The sequence below is a fragment of the Coffea arabica genome, chromosome 4c (assembly GCF_036785885.1).
Source record: "Coffea arabica cultivar ET-39 chromosome 4c, Coffea Arabica ET-39 HiFi, whole genome shotgun sequence".
Lineage (NCBI taxonomy): Eukaryota > Viridiplantae > Streptophyta > Magnoliopsida > Gentianales > Rubiaceae > Coffea > Coffea arabica.
Window position 1 is genome coordinate 4,607,512 of NC_092316.1, and position 22,355 is coordinate 4,629,866.

The 22,355-nt window shown below is 33.9% G+C and overlaps 3 protein-coding genes across 4 annotated transcripts; 2 read left to right on the plus strand and 1 right to left on the minus strand.

Moving 5' to 3' along the window:
* Positions 1 to 1,555: 1,555 nt before the first annotated feature.
* On the plus strand, positions 1,556 to 3,160 carry LOC113739974 (trihelix transcription factor ASR3-like). Its single transcript, XM_072045106.1, has 2 exons — positions 1,556 to 2,282; positions 2,874 to 3,160. Exons 1-2 carry the CDS (start codon positions 1,556 to 1,558, stop codon positions 3,158 to 3,160), a joined length of 1,014 nt encoding a protein of 337 aa, XP_071901207.1.
* Positions 3,065 to 5,673, minus strand: LOC113739975 (magnesium protoporphyrin IX methyltransferase, chloroplastic-like). Of its 2 annotated transcripts, XM_027267425.2 has the most exons (3): positions 4,898 to 5,673; positions 3,818 to 4,238; positions 3,065 to 3,493 (listed from the first exon to the last, which is right to left on the minus strand). In XM_027267425.2, exons 1-2 carry the CDS (start codon positions 5,318 to 5,320, stop codon positions 3,831 to 3,833), a joined length of 831 nt encoding a protein of 276 aa, XP_027123226.1. In that variant the 5' UTR covers positions 5,321 to 5,673; the 3' UTR covers positions 3,065 to 3,493; positions 3,818 to 3,830. The 2 variants fall into 2 exon arrangements, with proteins under 2 accessions (XP_027123226.1, XP_027123225.1); XM_027267424.2 differs by lacking the exon at positions 3,065 to 3,493 and having other exon boundaries at positions 3,583 to 4,238.
* A 5,958-nt stretch (positions 5,674 to 11,631) lies between these two features.
* Positions 11,632 to 22,345, plus strand: LOC113722765 (probable alpha-mannosidase At5g13980). Its single transcript, XM_072045629.1, has 31 exons — positions 11,632 to 11,956; positions 12,053 to 12,316; positions 12,442 to 12,525; positions 12,638 to 12,726; positions 12,936 to 13,110; positions 13,363 to 13,482; positions 13,578 to 13,661; positions 13,744 to 13,815; positions 14,201 to 14,314; positions 14,482 to 14,582; positions 14,683 to 14,776; positions 14,877 to 15,044; positions 15,142 to 15,216; positions 15,978 to 16,043; positions 16,152 to 16,208; positions 17,060 to 17,279; positions 17,395 to 17,534; positions 17,803 to 17,883; positions 18,077 to 18,136; positions 18,235 to 18,306; positions 18,598 to 18,645; positions 18,752 to 18,871; positions 19,039 to 19,104; positions 20,306 to 20,418; positions 20,560 to 20,644; positions 20,949 to 21,059; positions 21,139 to 21,234; positions 21,340 to 21,387; positions 21,519 to 21,587; positions 21,678 to 21,904; positions 21,994 to 22,345. Exons 2-30 carry the CDS (start codon positions 12,119 to 12,121, stop codon positions 21,891 to 21,893), a joined length of 3,042 nt encoding a protein of 1,013 aa, XP_071901730.1. The 5' UTR covers positions 11,632 to 11,956; positions 12,053 to 12,118; the 3' UTR covers positions 21,894 to 21,904; positions 21,994 to 22,345.
* Positions 22,346 to 22,355: the final 10 nt, after the last annotated feature.

Here is a 22,355-nt window from a genome sequence, read left to right on the forward strand (position 1 = left end):
GGAAAAATGAAGGGGGCGCCACGTTTGAAGCAGCTTGGTTTGTTTGTGATGGGCCTAGGCCTCCTGGGCTTCAGATCCCAACAGTGAACAAACTTTTCAATGGCCCGTAAGCAGCACGCTTAGTCAATCTACTCTTAAATTTTTGGACAAGATTTTTTAAAAAAAATAATGGTTAATAAAACAAATGGTAGAAGTGTAAATAACAAAAAAATTGAGTCCAAATAACATTTCTCTATAGGATAAAGTGATTAAATTTAAAATTTTTTTAAAAAACATAAAATTTAAAGCACCAAAATTGAGCTTTTGTTAAAAGTGTTTTTTACATCAAAAGCTCCGTTCCTAATTTTATGGAATGATGTTTATCAAAGCGTTTCAAAAATACTTTTAACATCCAAAAGTGCTTTTTAACTGAAAGCACCGCAACCCCAAACAGGTCCTAATTATTGTTAATAGTGATTCTAAGTAATGATACTCTCTAATCTCTATGTATGCTAATGTCAGCCCATATAAGATCAACTCTTTTGTAAATCATGTTGGACATTATTCACGTCTCTTTTTTCCTACTCATTAATTTTTTCAAGGCCTCTCATCTCATGGTAGGTAAACAACAGAGCAATTGAGATTGAAACTGGCAACTTCAAAAAATCACAACTGATGCTTCACAAAATCAAGAACTTATCATGAGGTGGGTGGATTTAGGATATTGTGTTCAGTGAACGCATTGCATTGATGAGAATAGATCACATATCCTAGAAAAATCTGACGTTAACTCAATGGTAAAATCTTTTCGCGATTACTGATCTGTATCGGTGGAAGATCATGTAACTGAAGAAGCCTTGGCCAAGAAAACAGAAACGTCTACAGAATTTTGGGTATTGAATCATTAATATAGAGCTTGACAGCTGCATTTTGACATGCTTCATTGAAGATCCCATAATATTGAAGATTCGCCAGTCTGTGGAGATTATTTACTTGTGCTGTTAGATAAGCAATTCTTTGATTCTGCACCATGACTACAGTGCTTATTTCTGAATTTAGGAACAAGATAGATATAGGAAATTCAGCACATCCAACCTTTACTACTATTTATTTAGTCCTCAACTCCTGCAACAGGTAATGTTTCATTATATGGGAAGCTGATATTATTGCTTCTGTTGCAATATAAGAATCTTAATATGCTAAAGCTAAACTATCTGGAAAATTATATAGTTAAAGAAAGGACATGCCACTTTACTTCTCAACGGACAAAATTATATGGTACCAAGCAATTGAAAGGACAAAATATACATCCCAACATGGTTATGCCACTTAGGAGCTTAAGAAGATATTGACTAGTTGTTTGAGGAAATTGTGCCTCCAGTGAACATCTTGGTGCTCAAACAAGGAAAAAATCAAAGAACTTTTGAATTGAATGCATTCTAAAGAAGTATTAGCCCATGTTTTTGTAGTCAATAGCTGAGAGATGGGAAAAACACATATAAGAAGAACGTGGGAAATTAGGCTCTAAAACTTGTGCACCAGTCCAGTATTTCCTGAGTCTAGCTGTTAAAAGTACATGGCTCCTGGACCAAATGACAGGCTTGAAAAAGCCACTTCCTCAGCTAGTGTACTCGATGAAGAGCACCAAGCTGTTGAAAGGACCAATAGCGAAAATAAATCAACAAGACACCCTCGGTGGACCAAGCAAGAAACACTAATCCTCGTTGAAGGGAAAAATATTGCAGAGAGTCAAGGAAGGAGGGGCCGCAGATCCAGCTCTCTCTTTGTTACAGGTCAGCATGAACCCAAATGGGACTCTGTCTCATCGTACTGCAGATTGCATGGGGTGAACAGAGGGCCGGTCCAGTGCCGAAAGCGATGGAGCAATCTTGTTAGTGACTTCAAGAAAATAAGAACATGGGAGTCACAGGTAAAAGAAGAAGGTGAATCATTTTGGGTGATGAGAAATGATTTGAGGCGGGAGAAGAAACTTCCAGGTCACTTTGATAGAGAAGTCTATGCTGTCCTCAATGGAAACTCCTATCAAGCTGTAATGGGAATGAGTGTAGATGGAAGAGAGGCTGATGGGACATGTGTAGCAGATACTGAGGATGAGGATGAGGAGGATGTTAACAGGGGGATAGAAACGGGGGTAGTCTTTGATAGTGGTACTCATGCCAGACCAGAAACTCTAATTTCACATCTTGAGAAGTGCGCTCAGGGGAAAATTTTCAGGGGTCCAAACGTACAAGTTGCAAGAGAAAGTCCAAGAAGCAATTCCCCTGCTCCAATGCCTCTATCAGGTTTGATACATGCTCAAGTATCCTTTCATCCAAGACTTCAGCAAGCAACCAACTTGGTTGATTGTTCAACACTGCCGCCCACTTCCTTTTATTTATTATTCTACACCTTCAAAAGATATACAGTATAGGTTTGGTTAGCTCATTCAACTATATATGTCACTGTTAGACTTATCTTTCTCTAGAGGATGCTTATAAAGTTAAATCTGATCTGCAAATTGAATCTCTCCGAGTAAATCTTCTGTTTTGCTTTCAATCACTGAGTGAGTCTTCACACGAAAATAGTTCTTTTCCCTTGAAACTGTTATGCTAACGATTGCCTCTTAAAGCAGAGAAGCATTGTCAACACTTTCATCAGGCATACTCCAACCAAGGTAAACCTAGATATCTTCATCCCATTTTGTCATTTATTATTAACCACACGGAAGAGGGATGACATGCTATTATTTCTCCATATTCAAAAAATTCATGCTGTCACTATGAACTCGTAATATTAGTCAGAATATACAAAAAATTTGTATATCTAGTCTAGTTAATCAATGATGAAAATTTTTCAGTTGCCTAGCATTTGTTTAACTAGCTTGTGACCCTTAGGTCCAGCAAAAGGAAAACAGCCAGGCCCACGTTTCTGGACAAGAAGAGTCTCTCAGGAGGATGTGAAGAGAAGAAGACTATCCTTGGATAAATGTGAAGATTTCAACCTCAGTCAGCACTTGATCAAGGTTTTGGAAAGAAACAATTGTGTACTAAATGCACAACTGGAAACCCAAAGAATGAACTCACAGTTAGACAGAGAGCAGCAGAAGGCCCACACTGATATACTAAGTTCTGCTCTCAGTAAGATTTGCGATGCTTTTTCAAGAATTGCAGATAAGTTTTGACAAAGGAAGATAATACATGTTCTTTGCAGCACCAGTTTTTACCCCAGCATTCAACCTATGGATAGAGAATTTATTATCCTTGTGTATTAGCAATTAGATTCCTTTACTTCCCTAACATATCAAAAGTTGCTCTAGCATTTTAATGGTATTTAATTCTCTGATGTAAAATCCTTGACTACCCAGGTCATTTCCCAGTAATGATTTGATTATTTTTTTTTTCCCATTAAACTGCCTTATGGTAGCATTCTGGGTCTTAATCGGAAAGCTCATACAAAGAGCACACATCAAAGTATGAATTCCATATTAGGTCATTGTCACTTCGTCTTCATCTTCCTGCAGAAAATAACGAACCACGAAAGGGGAACCAGAATCAAGCACTATTTTGATGTCAAAAACCATACTAAAGAAAATGCAAACGTATATACAGCTTCAAATCACCAAGTGATGACATCTACATTCAATTATAGCCCAATGCTTTAACAAACAAAAATTGTTGAAGTTACAGTTGATACCTGATCATCAAATCTAATATACATGGTCTAGGAGGAAACAAAAAGAGAGAAACAACATATGGAAATTAGAGCTCTAAAAACCTTCTGGGAGTCTCCTAATATCTAGCCGTTCAGAAGAGGAAGAAGGCAAAAATTCAGCTCTAACCTCTTGTTATGCACTAGGCAGGAACAGCCTCCACAAGCTTTGCAAAATAAAATTGTGTTGTAACTAAACCTCTCTTCCTTATTTTCCAGCCAACTTTCTGCAAAGCCCTCTCGACATCAGCCTCTGCATGTAGATATGCCCTTGTGGCCTTTGATGGTCCAGGGAACAATTCTCCAATTCTCTTCAACAGATCATAGTAAAATGTCTTGGGAGCAAAACTAAGAATCAACCGATTCTTGGCTAACGAAGCAAGACGAGCAATCATGGCGTCTGCCTTACTTTGTGGATAATGTATCAAAACATCTAAGCAGACTACCGTGTCATACTTGCCATCTAAGCTTTCTAAGTCCTTCACTTCAAATTTTGGCATAACTGGTGCTGGTGATACCTCATCTTTACCTTTCAACAGCTCTGCTTCCGCCTGTACCAACCATGGCTATCAAAGCTAAAATCTTATAGACCCCATACACTAGTATGGAGGTAAGAGTTTTACTTAATTAGACAATTGAAGATTATTCTTCCAAGTGTTAGCAAATAGGGCTGGAAAAAAAAAAGGACATTTTATCTGTACAGCGTCTTGTCGATTGGATAGTTTATAGTGAAATGATTTGGGGTCTATAACTAAACCAAAGGACTACATGAGTAAACTATAGACAGGTGGCATTGTTGATTTAAGTTACTGTAGCCAGTAATAGGGAACATCGGATAGAGAGAAGAGACTAGAGAGGAAAATATACATATTCTATAATTATATAAAAATGAATCATGATTAGCACAAGGCACAATTTTAGGACTTAGGGATGTGAATTTACCCTATTCCGGACCCCTTTTTCTTTCATTCTTTTCCACTCTTTTTAATTGGTTATAAAAATTTCAGCATTTCATCAAGATGACTACTCATTGTTAGCATTTTAAGCAGCTAATTATCCCCAAAGAACGCATTTTTACTGAATTTTTACGAAAAAACTGGAAAAAGAAATTGTAAAGCATGCCCCCAAGAAATAGGGGAAAAAAATAGTAGTTGCTTTGGCTGATCAATGCAATTAACCAATTAGCAAGATGATTAGCAGTAAGGCTCGCCTGCTTCTGAGCTTCAGCAACCATAGCAGCCGAAATATCGCTAGCCAAAACAACGGCCCCTTCCTTCGCCAAGGGAATAGCCAGCGACCCGGTCCCACATCCGGCATCACAAACAGTAACTCCCCGCAAAGACCCTTCATCCTTCAACATTTTCAAAGCATTTTCGACTGTTTTGGAATGCCCAATTCGGATATCCAATTGAACCTTATTCACATCGTCCGTATCCCCATAAATCTTCTTCCACCTCTGAAACCCATTATTGTTAAAGTACTCCTTAACCACCTCCTTATCCCCACCGCCAACCTCCTCCGCCTGCATTCTCCGCCGCCGTTCCGGGTCAGCCAGAGAGAGCACCGCAGCAAGTGCTGCCACTGACCCGCCACCAATGACGGCGACTGTGGTTCCGTCTAAGGTAGGAGCCATCGAGACAACGTCGGTTGCCGTGGATAGTGGCGGAATGGCAGCAAATGTGAAGGATTTTCGGTGAGGTTTGGTGGGGTTTAGGGTGGGGTTCGGGGTGAAAGAGACAGGGGAGAAAACTGAAAAGGGCTGAGGAGAAAGCCATTTTAGGGGTCAGTATTAAGTTGGCCGCCGGCCGGAGATAGAGTCCAGTGTGCTAGTTAAAAGGTCAAGCTGTCTCGTTGGTGATGATGATGATGACGATAATGTAATCTGAAACGGATATGATTTGGCGCCAGTCGTTCTGGTGGGTCCCCTTCTTTTGTATCGGAGGCGGATGGCTCTTTTTGCCACTTTCTCGATTTAATGAATGGAAAATCGTTTTACATTTTTCAAACACGGCTAGGTTTTTCATGAATATATTTTTAATTACCTTTTTTATCTGGTATACATTAAATCGTTATAATAATTTTTTTCTAAAATATTCAAAAAAATGCAATCTAACAAGGCCTAACTTTTTCGTTTCTTATTTTGAAAAATATAATTTTACGTCCCTTATAAATTTATAAGGGTCAAATTTAATCCTTATCTAGATTTCTAACTAATTTTTTATTGCAATCCATCACATGCCTGTACGTGATTATTTTTTAAAGGTAAAATTGTTATATCAAATTTTACATAATCCGATCTGTAGTCTCTCATATGTCACAAAATAAATTATTCTGTTTCTCATGTTTCACAAAATAATAGTTTTTTTTTAAATCTATGTATATATCTATTTAATTTCACCTGAATATTACGAATAGCATGTAATATATCTTTATTTGATTTCACCTAAACAGACTAATTGTAATTATACGCATGTTATTCAATTAATATATATATATATATATATATATGTGTGTGTGTGGGTTTAAAACTAACAAATTTTTTTTAAACTCATGTATATATTTATTTGATTTCATCATGTGAATTTGTTTAATATTTGTGACATTTTCTCTTTTGATAATAATTCATTCATTGAGTTGTATAATAAGGTAATCTAATTAATAGGTCATAATTCAAATTTTATAATCATGCTAACAAATTGTAATTTATATCTGAAATTTCTACTCGCCATTTTTAGGACTAATAGTTGAATTAATTGTCTTGTAATTGTTTTAAAATTTGAAAGTGCCAATCACTTACTTCTTTTTATCATACTTTTTCTTTGTTTATTTTTATGTCCAAATTTAATTCGATATAAATACACGACAATATTTAAAATTAAATCTCTTATTTGTTTTCAATTTTTGAGTAAAAAAATGAACATGAGTGAAAACTAGCAATTTTTTTAAATTCATGTATTTATTTATTTAATTTTACCTGAACAGTATGAACAACATGTAATATATTTCTATTTAATTTCGCCTAAATAAGCTAATTGTAATTGTACACATGTTGTTTGTATTGTTTAGGTAACATTAAATAGATACGTACATGACTTAAAAAAATTATTCATACACATGATTAATGAAAGATAAAAAAATTTATTTTGTAAAATGTGAGGGATGAAAAAATTCATTTTGTAAAATATGAGAAACTATAGATTGAATTATGTAAAATTTGATTTGAAAATTTTACCCTTCAACAATGATCATGTGTAAGTCATGTGATGAATTTCGATAAGAAACTATTCGAAAACCTAAATAGGGACTAAATTTGACCAATATAAATTTATAAGGGATGTAAAATTACACTTGTAAAAGCGATGAATGAAAAAAGTTATTTTATCAAATGCGAGGGATATTTTAAACGATCTTTCCTCTAATGAATGATGAGAATCGCTAGGATATAATTTTGATAATTTTTTTCACTCTAACAAATGCTCCTATATGTGCAAAAAAAAGATAGAGCAATACATACAACAACTAATACGAAGTAAGAAAACAACCCATATGCAAGGATAATAATAGTAATCTAAATGAAGCTACAACTCTCGATAAGAGAATTAAATTTAGAACTTTCTAATTTACTTACCAACTTAAAATTATGGGTTTTTGTGATCAGTGGACACTATAAGTTAAGTATTGGGTGGTGATTAAATGTCAAGTGTTAATCTTTTTTTAAAGAGTGGAATAAACCTTGATAAGCCTAAATACAAGAGAAGCAACAATGCAAGTAAGGTTCAGATAATAAGCATATCATCTAGATTAAGGTTGCAAACAAATTAAACCCCTTACGAGTTGATTTAGTCAAAACTCAACTTGAGTTTGGTTAATATCAAACTCGAATCGAGTTCAAATTGACCAGATTGAGCTGTCAAACTCCAACAAACTATAGAAAAATTTAACTTATTAACTTGCGAGCTAACTTGTATATATATATATACACACACACATACATACATATATATAACTCGAGTAGACTCGAACTCGAACTCAAATTGAGATCAAGTTTGAACTCGAGTATTACATTAAAAAATCGTCGAGTTTGAACTTGATGAAATTGAGCTGAGCCCAGCTCAATTAAGCCAAAAGCTCGATTTAACTCATCTGTAGTCCTAATCTAGATAAACTGACTACTTACTGGTTGAAGAGGTTTCAGTTTAATGGTTAAAATTAAAATCCTAAAAACTAAATGTCTTGGATTCTAATCCTCTGCTCCCTCTTTACTTTTTAAATCTCATCTCTCATTTACTAGAAAAAAATTTGTTTACCCGTTAAAAATGTCCAATGTCAATATATGCATGTTTATGATTTTAAAGAAATGTGTAATCAAATTGTTCTGAGTGCTACAAAACAACAACGAGAAGAAAACCCTCCAGCGATTATACCACAAATCTCCACTATTCATTATGAATTCGATTACACAAGTCAATTCTGATTTTGGACAGGTCGCAGAGGGTAAAACAGGATGGGAAAACCGTATTCAAGCAACTCCACAGTGGCCTGCCCTTGATATTCACTAGACAATTGTTGCCACAAAGCACGGCCCACATGCATTATACACGGCAGTTATCAATGCGAGAGCCCATTGAGTTTGAGAAAGTACCCGAGAGCATTTCCCAAGGGGACTAGCAAACCAACAGAATTTGTGATGCAAAGTTCAACTTTTGTTTGGTTAAGCAAACCAGATGCCTAAAATGCTTAAAGACTCAAACCAGATTAGTTCATGCCCTATATTTTATCTATACGATGCCTTCCTACACTATTAGAACAGACTAAAATGGGCGTTTATTGTTTGTTCTCATAATCAGGGTACTTGGTTCGTGCACAGCGCTGAAGGTGGAAATGCCTATTTGGTTCGAACGCAAAACAAAGTCCAAAGGAATGAGAATATGGTGTGACTCCTTTTTTTTTTTTTTTTTGCTTTTTCTTTTGGTGTAATTAGTTCCCTCCCTATTCATTTTATTTCTTTGGCTGAAAATATTTGAGAAATATAAATATCGGATTTATAGGGACATTTGTTACCAAGTATTGTTGAAGGAAACAGAAACTAACAAACACCCGTGTTGAAGGCAAAATATCAAATGATTCTCAATTGGAAAATTAGTGTGAGGAAATAATGGAACAGTACTAGTGATGTTTTTATGAATAACATTTTGTAAAATTGCTTGGTGAATTAAATTAATTGTCTAAATTCAAGAAACATGAATAAGGAAAGTATCATGAAGTAATGTAGTGAGCTGCGATCGATGTTTCGGTTTTGATATATACTAAATTTTTGGTATGGTGTGGAGTATATTTTTCACATTTTATAAGAAAAACAATACAAAAAAGCGGAAGGAATTAAAATAAAAAAAAAAACAAGAAAGACAAGTCCTCCGTGCCAGTTTATTTGGACAGCTGATTATTTTCTCAAATATATTTGCTTACATCATTATTACAATTTTCAATACATCTTTTTATCTCACATACATCAGATCACAAAAAGTGCTACAATAAAATATCTCAAATAACTTACAATCCAAACAAACTGAATTGCCAACCCCTTCAGTCCTTGATAAAACCAAATATGGGTATTACATAAAGCCAATTGATTGTAAATATAAAAAAAAATTCCTCTAACATAAAACAATTCAAAACTGTACACATAGGCTTCATTATTGAAACAAAACAAAAGATAGAAATTGATATCCGATAATCGTTCAGTTATTGGCTTGTAGTCCCATCGTATCCTAAGCCTTATCTTTTATTCTTCTTGGAAAATTCAAGCCCTTAAAGTCACGTGAGCTGTGACCACTTCTGCGATTATTTTTCTACTGGATGACTAGGATCTGATAGCACTTCTCCACCCACTGGCCTTGAGTCTTGACCGACCCTTAAGGGTCTGAATTGTAATAAGTACAAAAGAAATGGACACTTATTTAAACTTGAGAATGGTCGTTGAGTAAGTCCAGTATGTGAGAAGTAATAACGTCTCCCCGTTTGGATTAGCTGTTTTTGGGTTATTTTTCAAAAACAGCACTGTAGTATTTTATTTTTGAAATACAAGTTCGTTTGGATTAGTTATTTTTGGAGTTGTTTTTCAAAAACTATATGAAAAACTTTTAACGTAGATGTTTTTTGGATTATTTTTAAAGGTATTTTTAAAACATATTTTTGGGTATTTTTATAATTTATAATTTTTATTTTTTATACATTTATGCATTTATAATACATTTATAAATATTTATAAATAAATATATTTATATAATACCTAAAAAATATATAAATGTATTATAAATGTATTATATTATATATAATACATAATATAAATATATAAGTGTATATTATTATAAATGTATAAATTTATAAATGAATATTATATAAACGTATAAATTACAATTTATAATTTATAATTTTTATATTTTTATATAAATATACATTTTTGCATTTATAATACATTTATAAATAAATATATTAATATATTTATATAAAAATATATAAATGTATTATAAATTTATTATATTATATATAATACATAATATAAATATATTTATAAATGTATAAGTGTATATTATTGTAAATGTATAAATTATAAATGAATATTATATAAATGTATAAATTATAATTTATAATTTATAATTTTTATATTTTTATATAAATATACATTTATGCATTTATAATACATTTATAAATATTTATAAATAAATAAATTTATTTATTTATATAAAAATATATAAATGTATTATATTATATATAATACATAATATAAATATATTTATAAACGTATAAGTCTATATTATTATAAATGTATAAATTATAATTTTATTAATATATATTAATATTAAGTATAAATGTATTAATATTTTGTATGAATATAAAATTAATATTATGTATATTAATATAAATGTATAAATGTATTATAAATATATTATATTATATATAATACATAATATAAATGTATATTATAAATATACATTAATATATATATATTATGTATAAATGTATAATATATATAACATATAATATATGTTATATTATATATAATATATAATATATGTTATATTATATATAATATATAATATTTATAGTATGTATAAATATATAAAATATTTATAATATATAAATAAATATATAAATAATTAATATATATAATATACATTAATATTAATTATAAATGTTATAATATTATAAATATGGTGTTTATATAATATTTCAATTTGTAATATTTATTGTATATTTCATTATATAAATATTCATATAATATATAAATATATAATATATAATTTTCAATTTGTATAATATACATAATATTGTATATATATAATATAATATACATAATATAATATATTATACATAATATACATTATTACATATTATGTATATTATATATTATACATAACATTATTATACACAATAATGTACATAATAATATTATACATTAATAATGTATATATTATAATATAATGTACATAATATATTATGTATAAATATTTACACATTTATGTATACAATATTACATATTATGTATATTATATTATATTATGTATAATATACAATATTATGTATAATATTAATTTATATAAATATTTATATAATATGTAATATATATATAATTTTCAATTTGTATATTTCAATTTATATTAATATAATATATATATATATATATATATAATATACATATGTAGTTGTTTTTGATATAATGTTTGGATATGGTGTTTTTGGAGTTGTTTTAGAAATACACATTTACTGTAGCATTTGGAACTTGAAAAACAGTTTTTAAAAAATAGTCCAAAAAACAAGGGATCCAAACACACCCAACATGTCCTGGAAAAAAGCTTTTTGAGCAACTACAAAGTAAGTACGCAATTATGTATCCTTATATTCCTTTTTGAAGAAAAATGTATCCTTACTCCTATGAATAAACAGTAATACGACACCTGCTCACCAGATTTACCTGCTGGGCGTCAACATACCCGGGAAAGTAGCTGTATGAGGATAAGCTAAAAACAAGCAGAATCTCCGGCCACTCGCTCCAGCAGTCAAGTCAACACAGCTACCTCCGCTGTACTTCTTTCCACTCGCACTCCGCACCGTTTCTGCTTTTACTAGTATTTCTCGTTTTACTTGCTCAAAAGTCTAAGCAAGACTCATCACTGCCAGCCCCGCATGATAAAACCATTAATCATCGAACCCATTCGTGTAACAGAGAAGAAAGGCCTCCTGAAACTGGCAAAGTTTCCGGCTATAACTGGTACTGCTTTCAGCTGAATTCCATTACAAGTTGCACAAATGTCTGCATTCAGTGGTTTATTTGAGTGTACTGATTCTGTCTTGTCTGTGTCCGTAGGCCCTTTTTAAGTGAGGATCGCGTGTACGATCATTGGCCTCATAGGTGACTGAACACAAGCCAAGAATGGCTAACAAGTTGATGCTGCTGATTTTTGTTGTGGGTTTTGCTTTGTGCGTGGAATCAAAGTATATGGTCTACAATACCGGTGCCAAAATTGTGCCTGACAAGCTTAATGTTCATTTAGTTCCTCATTCTCATGATGATGTTGGATGGCTCAAAACTGTTGATCAGTACTATGTTGGTTCCAATAATTCAATACAGGTTCCCCTCTTTGCATTTTTTAACTTGATTTATTGTAATTCAGTACTCTGCTGCTGCTGCTGCTGCTGCTTCTTCTCTTCTCTCTCTCTCTTATTGGTGACCACAATGTATGACTTATTATGCAGGGTGCTTGCGTGCAAAATGTGCTGGATTCTCTCATTCCGGCATTACTGGCGGATGAGAATCGAAAATTCATTTATGTTGAACAGGTTTAGTATTTGATATTGGCAATTCGTATGGAAAGTTTTGTGCTTTATACTTTGTGGTTATTTAGAGGGATCTCATACAAGGAAAATTGATGAAGTGGGGTTGATTGGACAGGCCTTCTTCCAGAGATGGTGGAGGGATCAGAGTCCTGCAACGCAGAAGATAGTCAGGCAACTAGTCGATGCCGGCCAACTAGAGTTCATGTATGGAGTTAATAGACCCAGACAGTACATTCTGAGCATTCTAAGAGTCAAGATATAGATAAGAAAGGAAATTGACTACCGACTAATGGTGTCAAATTTCTGTTTCGTTCAGTTCAGTAATGTTGTTGTTTAGGAAACTGTAACAAACATGTGATTTTTATTGGGATTATGGTTCTAAAGGGTATATATTATCTTGTCCTTTGATGTAGAAATGGGGGCTGGTGTATGCATGATGAGGCAGCAACTCATTACATTGACATGATAGATCAGACAACATTAGGTCACAGATACATCAAGGAGCAGTTCAATGTGACTCCAAGAATTGGTTGGCAGATTGATCCATTTGGACATTCTGCTGTTCAGGCCTACCTTTTGGGGGCAGAGGTATTATTTTCTAATGGATTGCTGAATATGTGTAATAGTTGGTGTATAAATTATATTCAATGGTTGATTATTTGCCAAAAAAAATGTGGATTCTTTGTCGACCATTTTGTTTTCAAAGCTCAATGTGTATGATTGAGGTGAAAATTTGAAGAGAAATGGCCGGTCTTTCTATAGCTACATGTCCCAATTTGGGACAACTGATACAAAGCATCTGTTGCAAATGGACTGACTCATGCTTTTTTGTTGGCTTAGCTTGGATTTGACTCTTTTTTCTTTGGACGCATTGACTATCAAGACAGAGCAAAACGGAAAGCTGAGAAGGCTCTTGAAGTTGTCTGGCAGGGTTCTAAGAGTTTGGGTTCTTCAGCACAGGTTAGTTGCAGTACTTTTTTAGTTCTCAAGCATTTTTATGACTGCCTATTTTATTGCCAGGGATTTAAATGGCAGTCTCTCTCTTTCTCTCACAGATATTTGCTGGTGCTTTCCCAGAGAATTATGAACCCCCAAGTGGTTTTTACTTTGAAGTAAATGATGATTCTGATATCGTGCAGGTATCTATACAGAAATAAGATAACTGGTTATTCAATATATGGTGAGTACAAGCAGATGATAATTTTCTTAAATAAACTGCAGGATGATATGAATTTGTTTGATTACAATGTTCAAGATCGTGTGAATGATTTTGTTGCTGCTGCTTTTTCACAGGCAAGTCATATTTTAGTTTTAGCTTTAATGCTACGAACTCCACTTGTTCTGAACTTTTGATGCTCATTGTGAACAATTTCATCTTTGTTGTCTTCCTACGAATCCAGATATAATTTTCTGTTGTAAAAATTTACTTGCATATTCAGTTGGGTATTTTTTTCTGATATAAAGAAGAAGAAATGCATGTAAATTTTGACTTGACATGATAAGTCAAAATATCTATCCTGACTAAGGGAAAGGAAAATCTGTATAGAGACACGATGGTAACAGTTGATTTGTCATTTTCTCAAAGGCATTTGCTACAATAGCTCATAATTTGTTGCTTAATTGTTTAGGTGATGTTTTATCAGAAAGAAGGAATTTTAATTCTTTGTTTCTTTGACAGGCTAATATTACTCGAACAAATCATGTCATGTGGACCATGGGAACAGATTTCAAGTATCAGTATGCTCGGACATGGTTTCGGAACATGGACAAGCTCATTCATTATGTGAATGAAGTCAGTCTCACTTTTAGTAAATCGGATTGGTCTATAACTCAAAGTCCTTGTGCTGAATGTCTGCTTTCTTTATAAATTGCACCAGCAAATCATCTATTAGTTGTTTCCCATTGTCATGATTTTTCAGATTGTTCAATGCGTTGATCTTTCAATGCACTTGTATGTAGGATGGCCGCGTCAATGCATTATATTCAACACCATCAATTTATACTGAGGCAAAATATGCTTCTAAGGAGTCCTGGCCTCTTAAAACTGATGATTATTTCCCGTGAGTCCAAGATTTGGAAGTTACCTTTTTATTGCTGGCTAACAACTTTCTTGGTTTGCTGCCTGTCATTAATCTGGGAGTTAATGCTGGTGCTCATCAGATATGCAGACCGCATTAATGCTTATTGGACTGGATATTTTACCAGCAGACCTGCAATTAAACACTATGTTAGAATCTTGAGTGGGTACTATTTGGTAGGTCATCTGCCGTTTTATCTTAATTGATAACTATGGTGCTGCTGCATATGCAGTATTTCAGTTCTTTGTTCCTAATTAGACTCCTACACATAATCAGGCAGCTAGGCAACTCGAATTTTTCAAAGGAAGAAATGAAGCTGGACCAAGCACTGACTCATTGGGTGATGCATTAGGGATTGCTCAACATCATGATGCTGTCACTGGAACAGAACAGCAACATGTGGCAAATGACTATGCCAAACGTCTATCAATAGGTTACAATGAGGTAAATTATACTCCAGATGATTGAAACTTTGATGTTTCTTTGATGGTTTGGAAGAACTCTCTTTCCAGATGATTGGTACTAACTTAAGAACTTTCAGGCTGAAGATGTAATTTCTACTTCACTCGCTTATATAGCACAATCATCATCAGAGTCTGGACTTAAATTACAACAGGTATCTATTGGAAGAGCTCTATCAATCTTTGCTGATTATTAACTTTATTTCTTCCCAAGATATAATTTTCATCAGCATCTTGTCCATTAAAACTAAGCTGCGAATGCTTTTTGCTCTAATTCTAACATATAAGAATCTACCTAATTTTTTACCTTTGTTCAAAAAAATCAATGCAGATACTAATCTAAATTGTGGCCTTTGGTTTTTGTCTGGTATGGGAATGCCTATCTGTTCCACAGACTTCTGTTTTTTGGACAGATATAAGACATATCTCAACAATTGTATTGAATTGTTTAGCTTCTGCCTTTGGAATTTATTTATTTGGTTTTTTTTACAAGGTTACATTTTTTCCTTGAAAGATCGCTTAAAAAAATAAAATGTCTAACTGAAATCAATATTTTCTGATTGCTTTACAATATGCATGGTGTTTATGGAAGGATCTTCATTTTTGAAGTTTGAAGTTCATTAATCCTTATTACTAAACCAGGGAATGATTTCTTTTTTCCTTTTCCTCTCTCCTACAAGTAATACTTGTTTCCTTTTTGTTTCCGAGGTTGGTTAGACATTGTTGTTGTTTGTTCATCATGTGCGCTTTCTATTTGTGGTGATGACTTCATGCAAGAATATCTATTTACCATGGACTATCTCTGTTAGATCAAATCTAAGATAAACTATACCTTCTCCCTTTTTATTCTTGAGTATCAAGCTGATTGGTTTTGTATTAATTTGATTGTAACATGTCATATTCCTTCTTTTACCAGTGTCCACTTCTGAACATAAGTTATTGTCCTCCATCTGAAGTTAATTTATCTCCTGGGAAAAAATTAGTAAGTGAATCTTTCTAGAATGCTTTCTATCTTTTTGTATGAGTTTCTCTATTTCCCTTATTAGTAACTGGCATGAAATAGGCTATCTAAGATACTGTCTATTTGTAGGTGGTCATGATCTATAACTCCTTGGGGTGGAAAAGATCTGAGATTGTGAAAATTCCCGTGAGTATGCATTAGATATTTTATTTACCATCCTTACCTAGCTTTTTGCCCCATTTATTACTGGTAACTATTTCTCTTAGCTGGAAACAAATATCCTTTTAGTGTTATCTTTCAACTGGCATAGCTTTTCCATTGAACAAGTTTGCTTCTATTGCATTTTGAATTTTGACTTCGATGAGCTTGAAGACAAGTATGCACAAAGTATAAGTAAATAAATCATTTTGAAAACTGGATATCTAAAAATATGTGGGTACATGAAGTCAAGGAATATGGTAAAGAAGCTAATCTATCTAACCTGCAGTGCGAGCTTTGGGTTTGCAGGGAATATAGCCATTTCTTTTTCATTATGCTAACTGAATTGTCGAGAAGATTGTAGTTTGCTTGTTACAGATCTTTGTCTCCTTGTGCTGACCCTTAATACATTTATTTGAATATCTCTTGTATAAGAAATACTCAGTGGCACATGAGACTATCTTGAAGCAATTCACAGAAGGTCAACTGAGGCATGAAGAGCAAGTTTCTCTTACTTTATCCTGGACAGCGATTATCCTACGATATTTTTTTCTTGTCATGTTATACGCTATTACAGTTGGTCCATGTTTTTAACATTGCTCTGCTAACTGTCTCTCTCATTGTATATTCAAGCAAGACTTCCTTTTCAAAAGAATCTGCAACTTTGCGTGGTATCTACATGCATTATTGTATATGGACATCTTTTCTGTTTCTTTTTGCTTTTAGTCCTACATGGTTGTCAGGTTAGCAGTGAGTAACTTCTGATGTTGCAAAACATTAGGCAACTAAGTTTTCTGCTGTTTTTGAATTCCCAATCTTTTGTCATAAACTTGCCACAGGTTGTCAGTGCGAATGTCATTGTTCAAGATTCCACTGGAAAAGAAATCGAATCACAGATCCTTCCTGTAGTTGATGCTGCAATGGCCCTACGGGAATTTTATGCAACTGCAAATGTTGGAAAATCCCCTGTAGGAGGCCCCCTATATTGGCTTGCTTTTAAAGCGGAGGTTCCTCCTCTAGGCTTTAGCACATACACTGTCAGTAGTGGTAAAAGAGCAGGTTAACCATCTGATTGCGTCTCTTGAAAGTTTTTTGTGACTTGTTATTCAGCATATTAATCTCCAAATTTCTTCTTGTTAAATATTCCATTTTTTGTCACCTGTTGTAAGCGCAGCTACTACTTCAGTAAGGGAGAAGTTCTACAGATCTGATGGGAATCAAAATGATGCTATTGAAGTAGGGCCTGGGAATTTGAAGCTTGTATACTCTGGAAGTGATGGAAAACTGACTGGATATATTAATGGCAAAAACATGGTAAATATTTTTCTTTTATGTAATATATCTGCCCCTTATGCATACTACACTATGAAGGCACACCTAAATAGAGGGCAAGCTTTTGCTTTGCTATCATCCCTCTGTTTTCCCCGCTCTCCTTTCTACAAACCATCATGAATTTGTAAGAACAGCTGTATGCAAAGGATGTTGTGATTTTTACAACATTTTTTTCCTTTAATCATCTTCTTCAACTTTAAAATTGAGTTAAATTAACATCGATTTTACTAACTGATTTCTTTCTAACAAGGTCAAGTCCTCTCTAGAGCAATCTTATAGTTATTATGTTGGAGATGATGGTACTAAGGATGTTGCACCTGTGGTGGCTCAGGTATTATACCTTTTAACTTGTGTAGTTTCCTTAACTTGTTATAGTTGTCTTAAACTTTAATGTTTTTTTCCACATGAAAACTAGTTTTATCTTAAAGATCTGTTATTCTTTTTCTCCCCTATTTCTGTTTGTGTGTTGTCTTCAGCTCAAGATTATGCCAACAGTGCCTAACTGTTACTCTTGAATCTTGAAGGCTTCTGGAGCATATGTTTTCCGGCCTAACTCCACATTTCCCATCCAGTCTCAAGAAAAGGTACAAAAATCATGTCAAAAATTTAACCAATATGATCCCTCATTGCCTCTAATAAAATAAAGTTTTATTTTATTTTATTTATTTTTTTGATGTAACAGATACCAATTACAGTTCTTAGGGGACCGCTCTTTGATGAAGTTCATCAGAATGTAAATTCGTGGATATATCAGGTTATTGTGCAACTAATTGATATTTAAGCCTCTTATTCATGTTCCCTTATGTCCACTTCCCCCCCCCCCCCCCTCTTCCTCCATCAGATTTCTTGTATCATGTAATGTCAAGAGCTCTAGAAGAATATGATGAGGAGCGTTATGACAGATTGTCTTATTCATCAATTCTTGCGCTCACTGACACTCATCTCCCTGCTCCTTAGTACCGTCTCTACAGTGGACACAATAAAGCACTATTGTTTTTCAGAGTTTTTATTTTGTCACTAGTGTATGCAACATGTCATTTGTCAGATTACACGAGTCTACAAGGAAAAGCAGCATGCTGAGGTTGAGTTCATTGTAAGTTGTCAATTTAGTGCATTTTTGGATAGAAATCTTTGGGGTATTTCAGTAGATGAAGTTTCAATTTCGGCTGTAGCTCCTAATCAAGATTTATTTATTCCAGGTTGGCCCCATACCCATTAATGATGGACTCGGCAAAGAGGTTGTAACACAACTTACCACCACCATCAAGAACAATAAAACATTCTATACGGATTCTAACGGTCGAGATTTCCTTGAACGGGTTTGTTACATAATCCTTTTCTTGTGCATCAAGTTTTATTTCCCCCAAGTATAGCACTTTTCTGACGTTTAATTTGTTTTTTTTTTTTTGGGTAAAGCTTATTAGATGTTCAAAACTTTTGGATGTTAAAAGGTACATTTATATTGTTATATTAACTTTGTTTGCAGATTCGGGACTACAGATCTGACTGGAACCTTCAAGTGAACCAGCCTGTGGCAGGAAACTATTACCCAGTATGTTTGTGTTATACTTAATAAATGACTCTTAAACCTTGGGTTGCATGAGAAGTGTTTCACTATATCCAAAAATTCCTATCTTAAAACAAACTATTGAACAGCTCTTAACAGAAATATGGTGTCTGCTGTGGAAATAGAGCTAATATCTCACAGGAAAGTTTTTTATTCTTAATTTCAATCACCCTGCAGTTTCAAAGGTTTGACAAAAGCTGCTCTTAAATTTCGGAGTTGTTGGTAACATATGAGCTAATCAGTTGGTTAATGACGAATTACTAAAGCAAAACTTTCATCATGAGTAGCTCTTCTTAGTCACGTTTGTGTTGCTTTTGACATACCTAGGGGGTTGGAGAAACTTATGCACAAAGATGTTAATTTACAAGACCTGAACATTGCAGTTCCTTTTCTTCGGGGCTTAACTTGTCTTCTTCATTTTACAGTTAAGTCACCTGATTTGTCCCTAATTGTCAGAGTTTCTTGCTTTTTGATTCTGGGTCACTAGGTATGCCCATCGCCCTGTATCCTAGTGTGACTTGAATGAATACCCGTGGAATTCTGTTAGTGATTGTTGTCTGGAATTGAACTTTAGATACAGAAAATATTGCTTGAGTATGTCTTTGATAAAATAAAACAAATACTGCACGAGTATGTGGGTATCTTGGAGATTTTCTTTTACTTATTTCTATTCTATCATTTCGATTTTTCTGTTTTACCCAACAGTCAAGCCAGTTACATGAAAACTTCGGATTGGAAATTTTGTACTTCTCAATTAAAGTAATTAAGAAGGATTAACTGAAAACCAGAGTGGGAAGGGTGTAGGGAGAGGGGCGAGGGTTAAAAAAATAAAAATTGATATAGTAACCCGACTAGTAGTTACAGGCAGATAATCCATTTTAAGTGCAACCCGACTAGTATCTATATTTCCTATATTTCTTGTTTGGGACAGGGTGATAATCCATTTTAAGTGTGACTTTTAAGGATTGGTGATGAAAAGAGTATCCACTTCAATGATTTTTTCCTACGCTAAGCAACTTTTTTCTTCTCTTACCTTAGATATGCCATGACCTTTTAACTTGTATATTTAGCTGCACCATTTATTGCAGTTTTCAGGTCAATTAGAGAGGGAAGGTTTAAGGTTATATATAGGATATTGGTTATGCACTAGTAAATGGATTCAAACAGTGGCTTTTTCATCTTTCAGATCAATCTTGGAATTTATATGAAAGATAAGGACACCGAGTTCTCAATCTTGGTTGATAGATCTGTTGGAGGATCTAGCATTTTTGATGGGCAATTGGAACTGATGCTTCACAGGTTTACTCCATGTTTTTGCATCCTCTTCCCCTGCTCTAAGTCTTGCCATTTCTTTTCCTCCTGGTGTTCTGATTATGGGGTTAATTTAATAAAGTTAATGTTAGGGTGACTTGTGCACTTTTATTTATTTGTGGGTTACAGGAGACTGCTTGTTGATGATAGTAGAGGCGTTGCAGAGGCATTAAATGAAACAGTCTGTATTCCTAGTGCATGCAAAGGGTTAACTGTAAGATAGCAAACACTATCCAATTCCTTGTTCTCTAGTTGTTTTATATAATTGTTTCTGCTTGCTATTGCTACTTTGACAAATGGAGCTAGTGTGGTTGTAATCAGAATTTGGCATCCAAAAAATCCTAGTTTATCTTAATTCTTCGCTTCTAGTATGTGTTTCTAATTTCCAGAATGCATGAGTTCTAAAACAACTGGTGATTTATGGTAAAGGTTTTATATAATGTAAAGAAGCGATAATGAAATTCTTCTCATTTCATAAGTTCACATAATTCTGTTAGTGCTAATAACACGTCTCTCAGGTTCAAGGCAAGTTCTATTTTAGGATTGATCCACTTGGGGAGGGAGCTAAGTGGCGTCGATCATTTGGACAGGAGATATACTCTCCACTTCTTCTAGCCTTCAGCGAGCAGGTATGGGAAAGACCTCAAGCGATCTTATTGCCATTGTGTGAATATTACTATATTCTAACATGATTTTCATATAACACAGGACGGAGATGAGATGACCAATTTTAAAGTTCCAACCTTTACAGGAATTGATCCTTCCTATAGTTTACCTGATAATGTGGCATTGATAACTCTCCAGGTATGTTTTGGAATCTAACACGGTACCCTTCAAGCTCCTTCGAATTTTACCATCTTCTTGTCCAAATTAATGAGTTCATCATATTTTTGTCCTTGTGGTTTATAGGAGCTTGCAAATGGAGAAGTTTTAATTCGCTTGGCTCATTTATACGAGGTTCTTTTTTCTTTTACATTTATATAGATATTGTTTCATTTTTCTGTTGTGGCCATGTTATGTCTTAAGCCACCAACCATACTACAGTGGTTGAAATTTAATGCTCCACACACTTACTTTGTCTCTACTAGGTTGGAGAAGACAAGGACCTATCAGTACCAGCAAGGGTGGAGTTGAAAAAGTTATTTCCCAATAAACAGGTTGAGCACGCTGCTTTGGATTCTCATCACTTATATGAGTAAAACTTTGCATTGGTTAATCACTAATCGTTCCTCATGAACTTCCTCCAGATTATTCAAAATACCGAAACGAGCTTATCTGCTAACCAGAAGAGGGAAGACATGGAAAAGAAAAGACTAGTTTGGTCAGCAGAAGGTTCAAATCATAAATCCCAAAGGGTTTCAAGAGGGGGACCTGTTGATCCCATTAAGTTGGTGGTCGAGCTAGCTCCAATGGAAATCCGCACCTTCTTGATCAACTTCAGCAAAAAGTTGTCAACTCTGTGAACTGCAGCAAGGTAAAGAAACTCTGGTAATGTCCCATTTTAACAACGCTGAATTGTTTTTCCTTCGCATTGATCTTTGAATTGGTTGGCATCTTATTTAGGTACAAAAAAGCATGATGATCAGAGTGTATTCTAGTGTTTTGCTTCAATAAAGACTGTTGGGAAAATGTATGGGAATAAGCGGCAACCCAAGACTCTCTTGAAGTTTTGCTGGAATCAGTCAGCAATAATGAAGCGAAGAGGCAAATTGTGCTGCTGCTTTCTTTTTGGGTCTTTTGTTCCTTCTTTTGTGAAGTTGTCATCAGAATAATAGCGCATTAGGAATAGGGTTAATTCCACTTTGTCCCCTCAAACTTTGGGCGATTACCCACTTCAGTCCCTTAACTTCAAAATGGGACACTTAAATCCCTAAACTTATGAATTGCTCCCAGTTAAGGAAAATTGTTGACAGAATCCTAATTGC

Bases quoted from the DNA above. Each gene is read 5' to 3' on its own strand.
- LOC113739974 (XM_072045106.1), top strand. From the start codon at position 1,556: ATGGCTCCTGGACCAAATGACAGGCTTGAAAAAGCCACTTCCTCAGCT. The intron at 2,283-2,873 runs GTTTGATACATG...TGTGACCCTTAG, and splicing joins TGCTCCAATGCCTCTATCAG to GTCCAGCAAAAGGAAAACAG.
- LOC113739975 (XM_027267425.2), bottom strand. From the start codon at position 5,320: ATGGCTCCTACCTTAGACGGAACCACAGTCGCCGTCATTGGTGGCGGG. The intron at 4,239-4,897 runs GCGAGCCTTACT...TGGTTGGTACAG, and splicing joins TTGCTGAAGCTCAGAAGCAG to GCGGAAGCAGAGCTGTTGAA.
- LOC113722765 (XM_072045629.1), top strand. From the start codon at position 12,119: ATGGCTAACAAGTTGATGCTGCTGATTTTTGTTGTGGGTTTTGCTTTG. The intron at 12,727-12,935 runs GTATGGAGTTAA...CCTTTGATGTAG, and splicing joins GCCGGCCAACTAGAGTTCAT to AAATGGGGGCTGGTGTATGC. The intron at 13,816-14,200 runs GCAAGTCATATT...TTTCTTTGACAG, and splicing joins TTGCTGCTGCTTTTTCACAG to GCTAATATTACTCGAACAAA.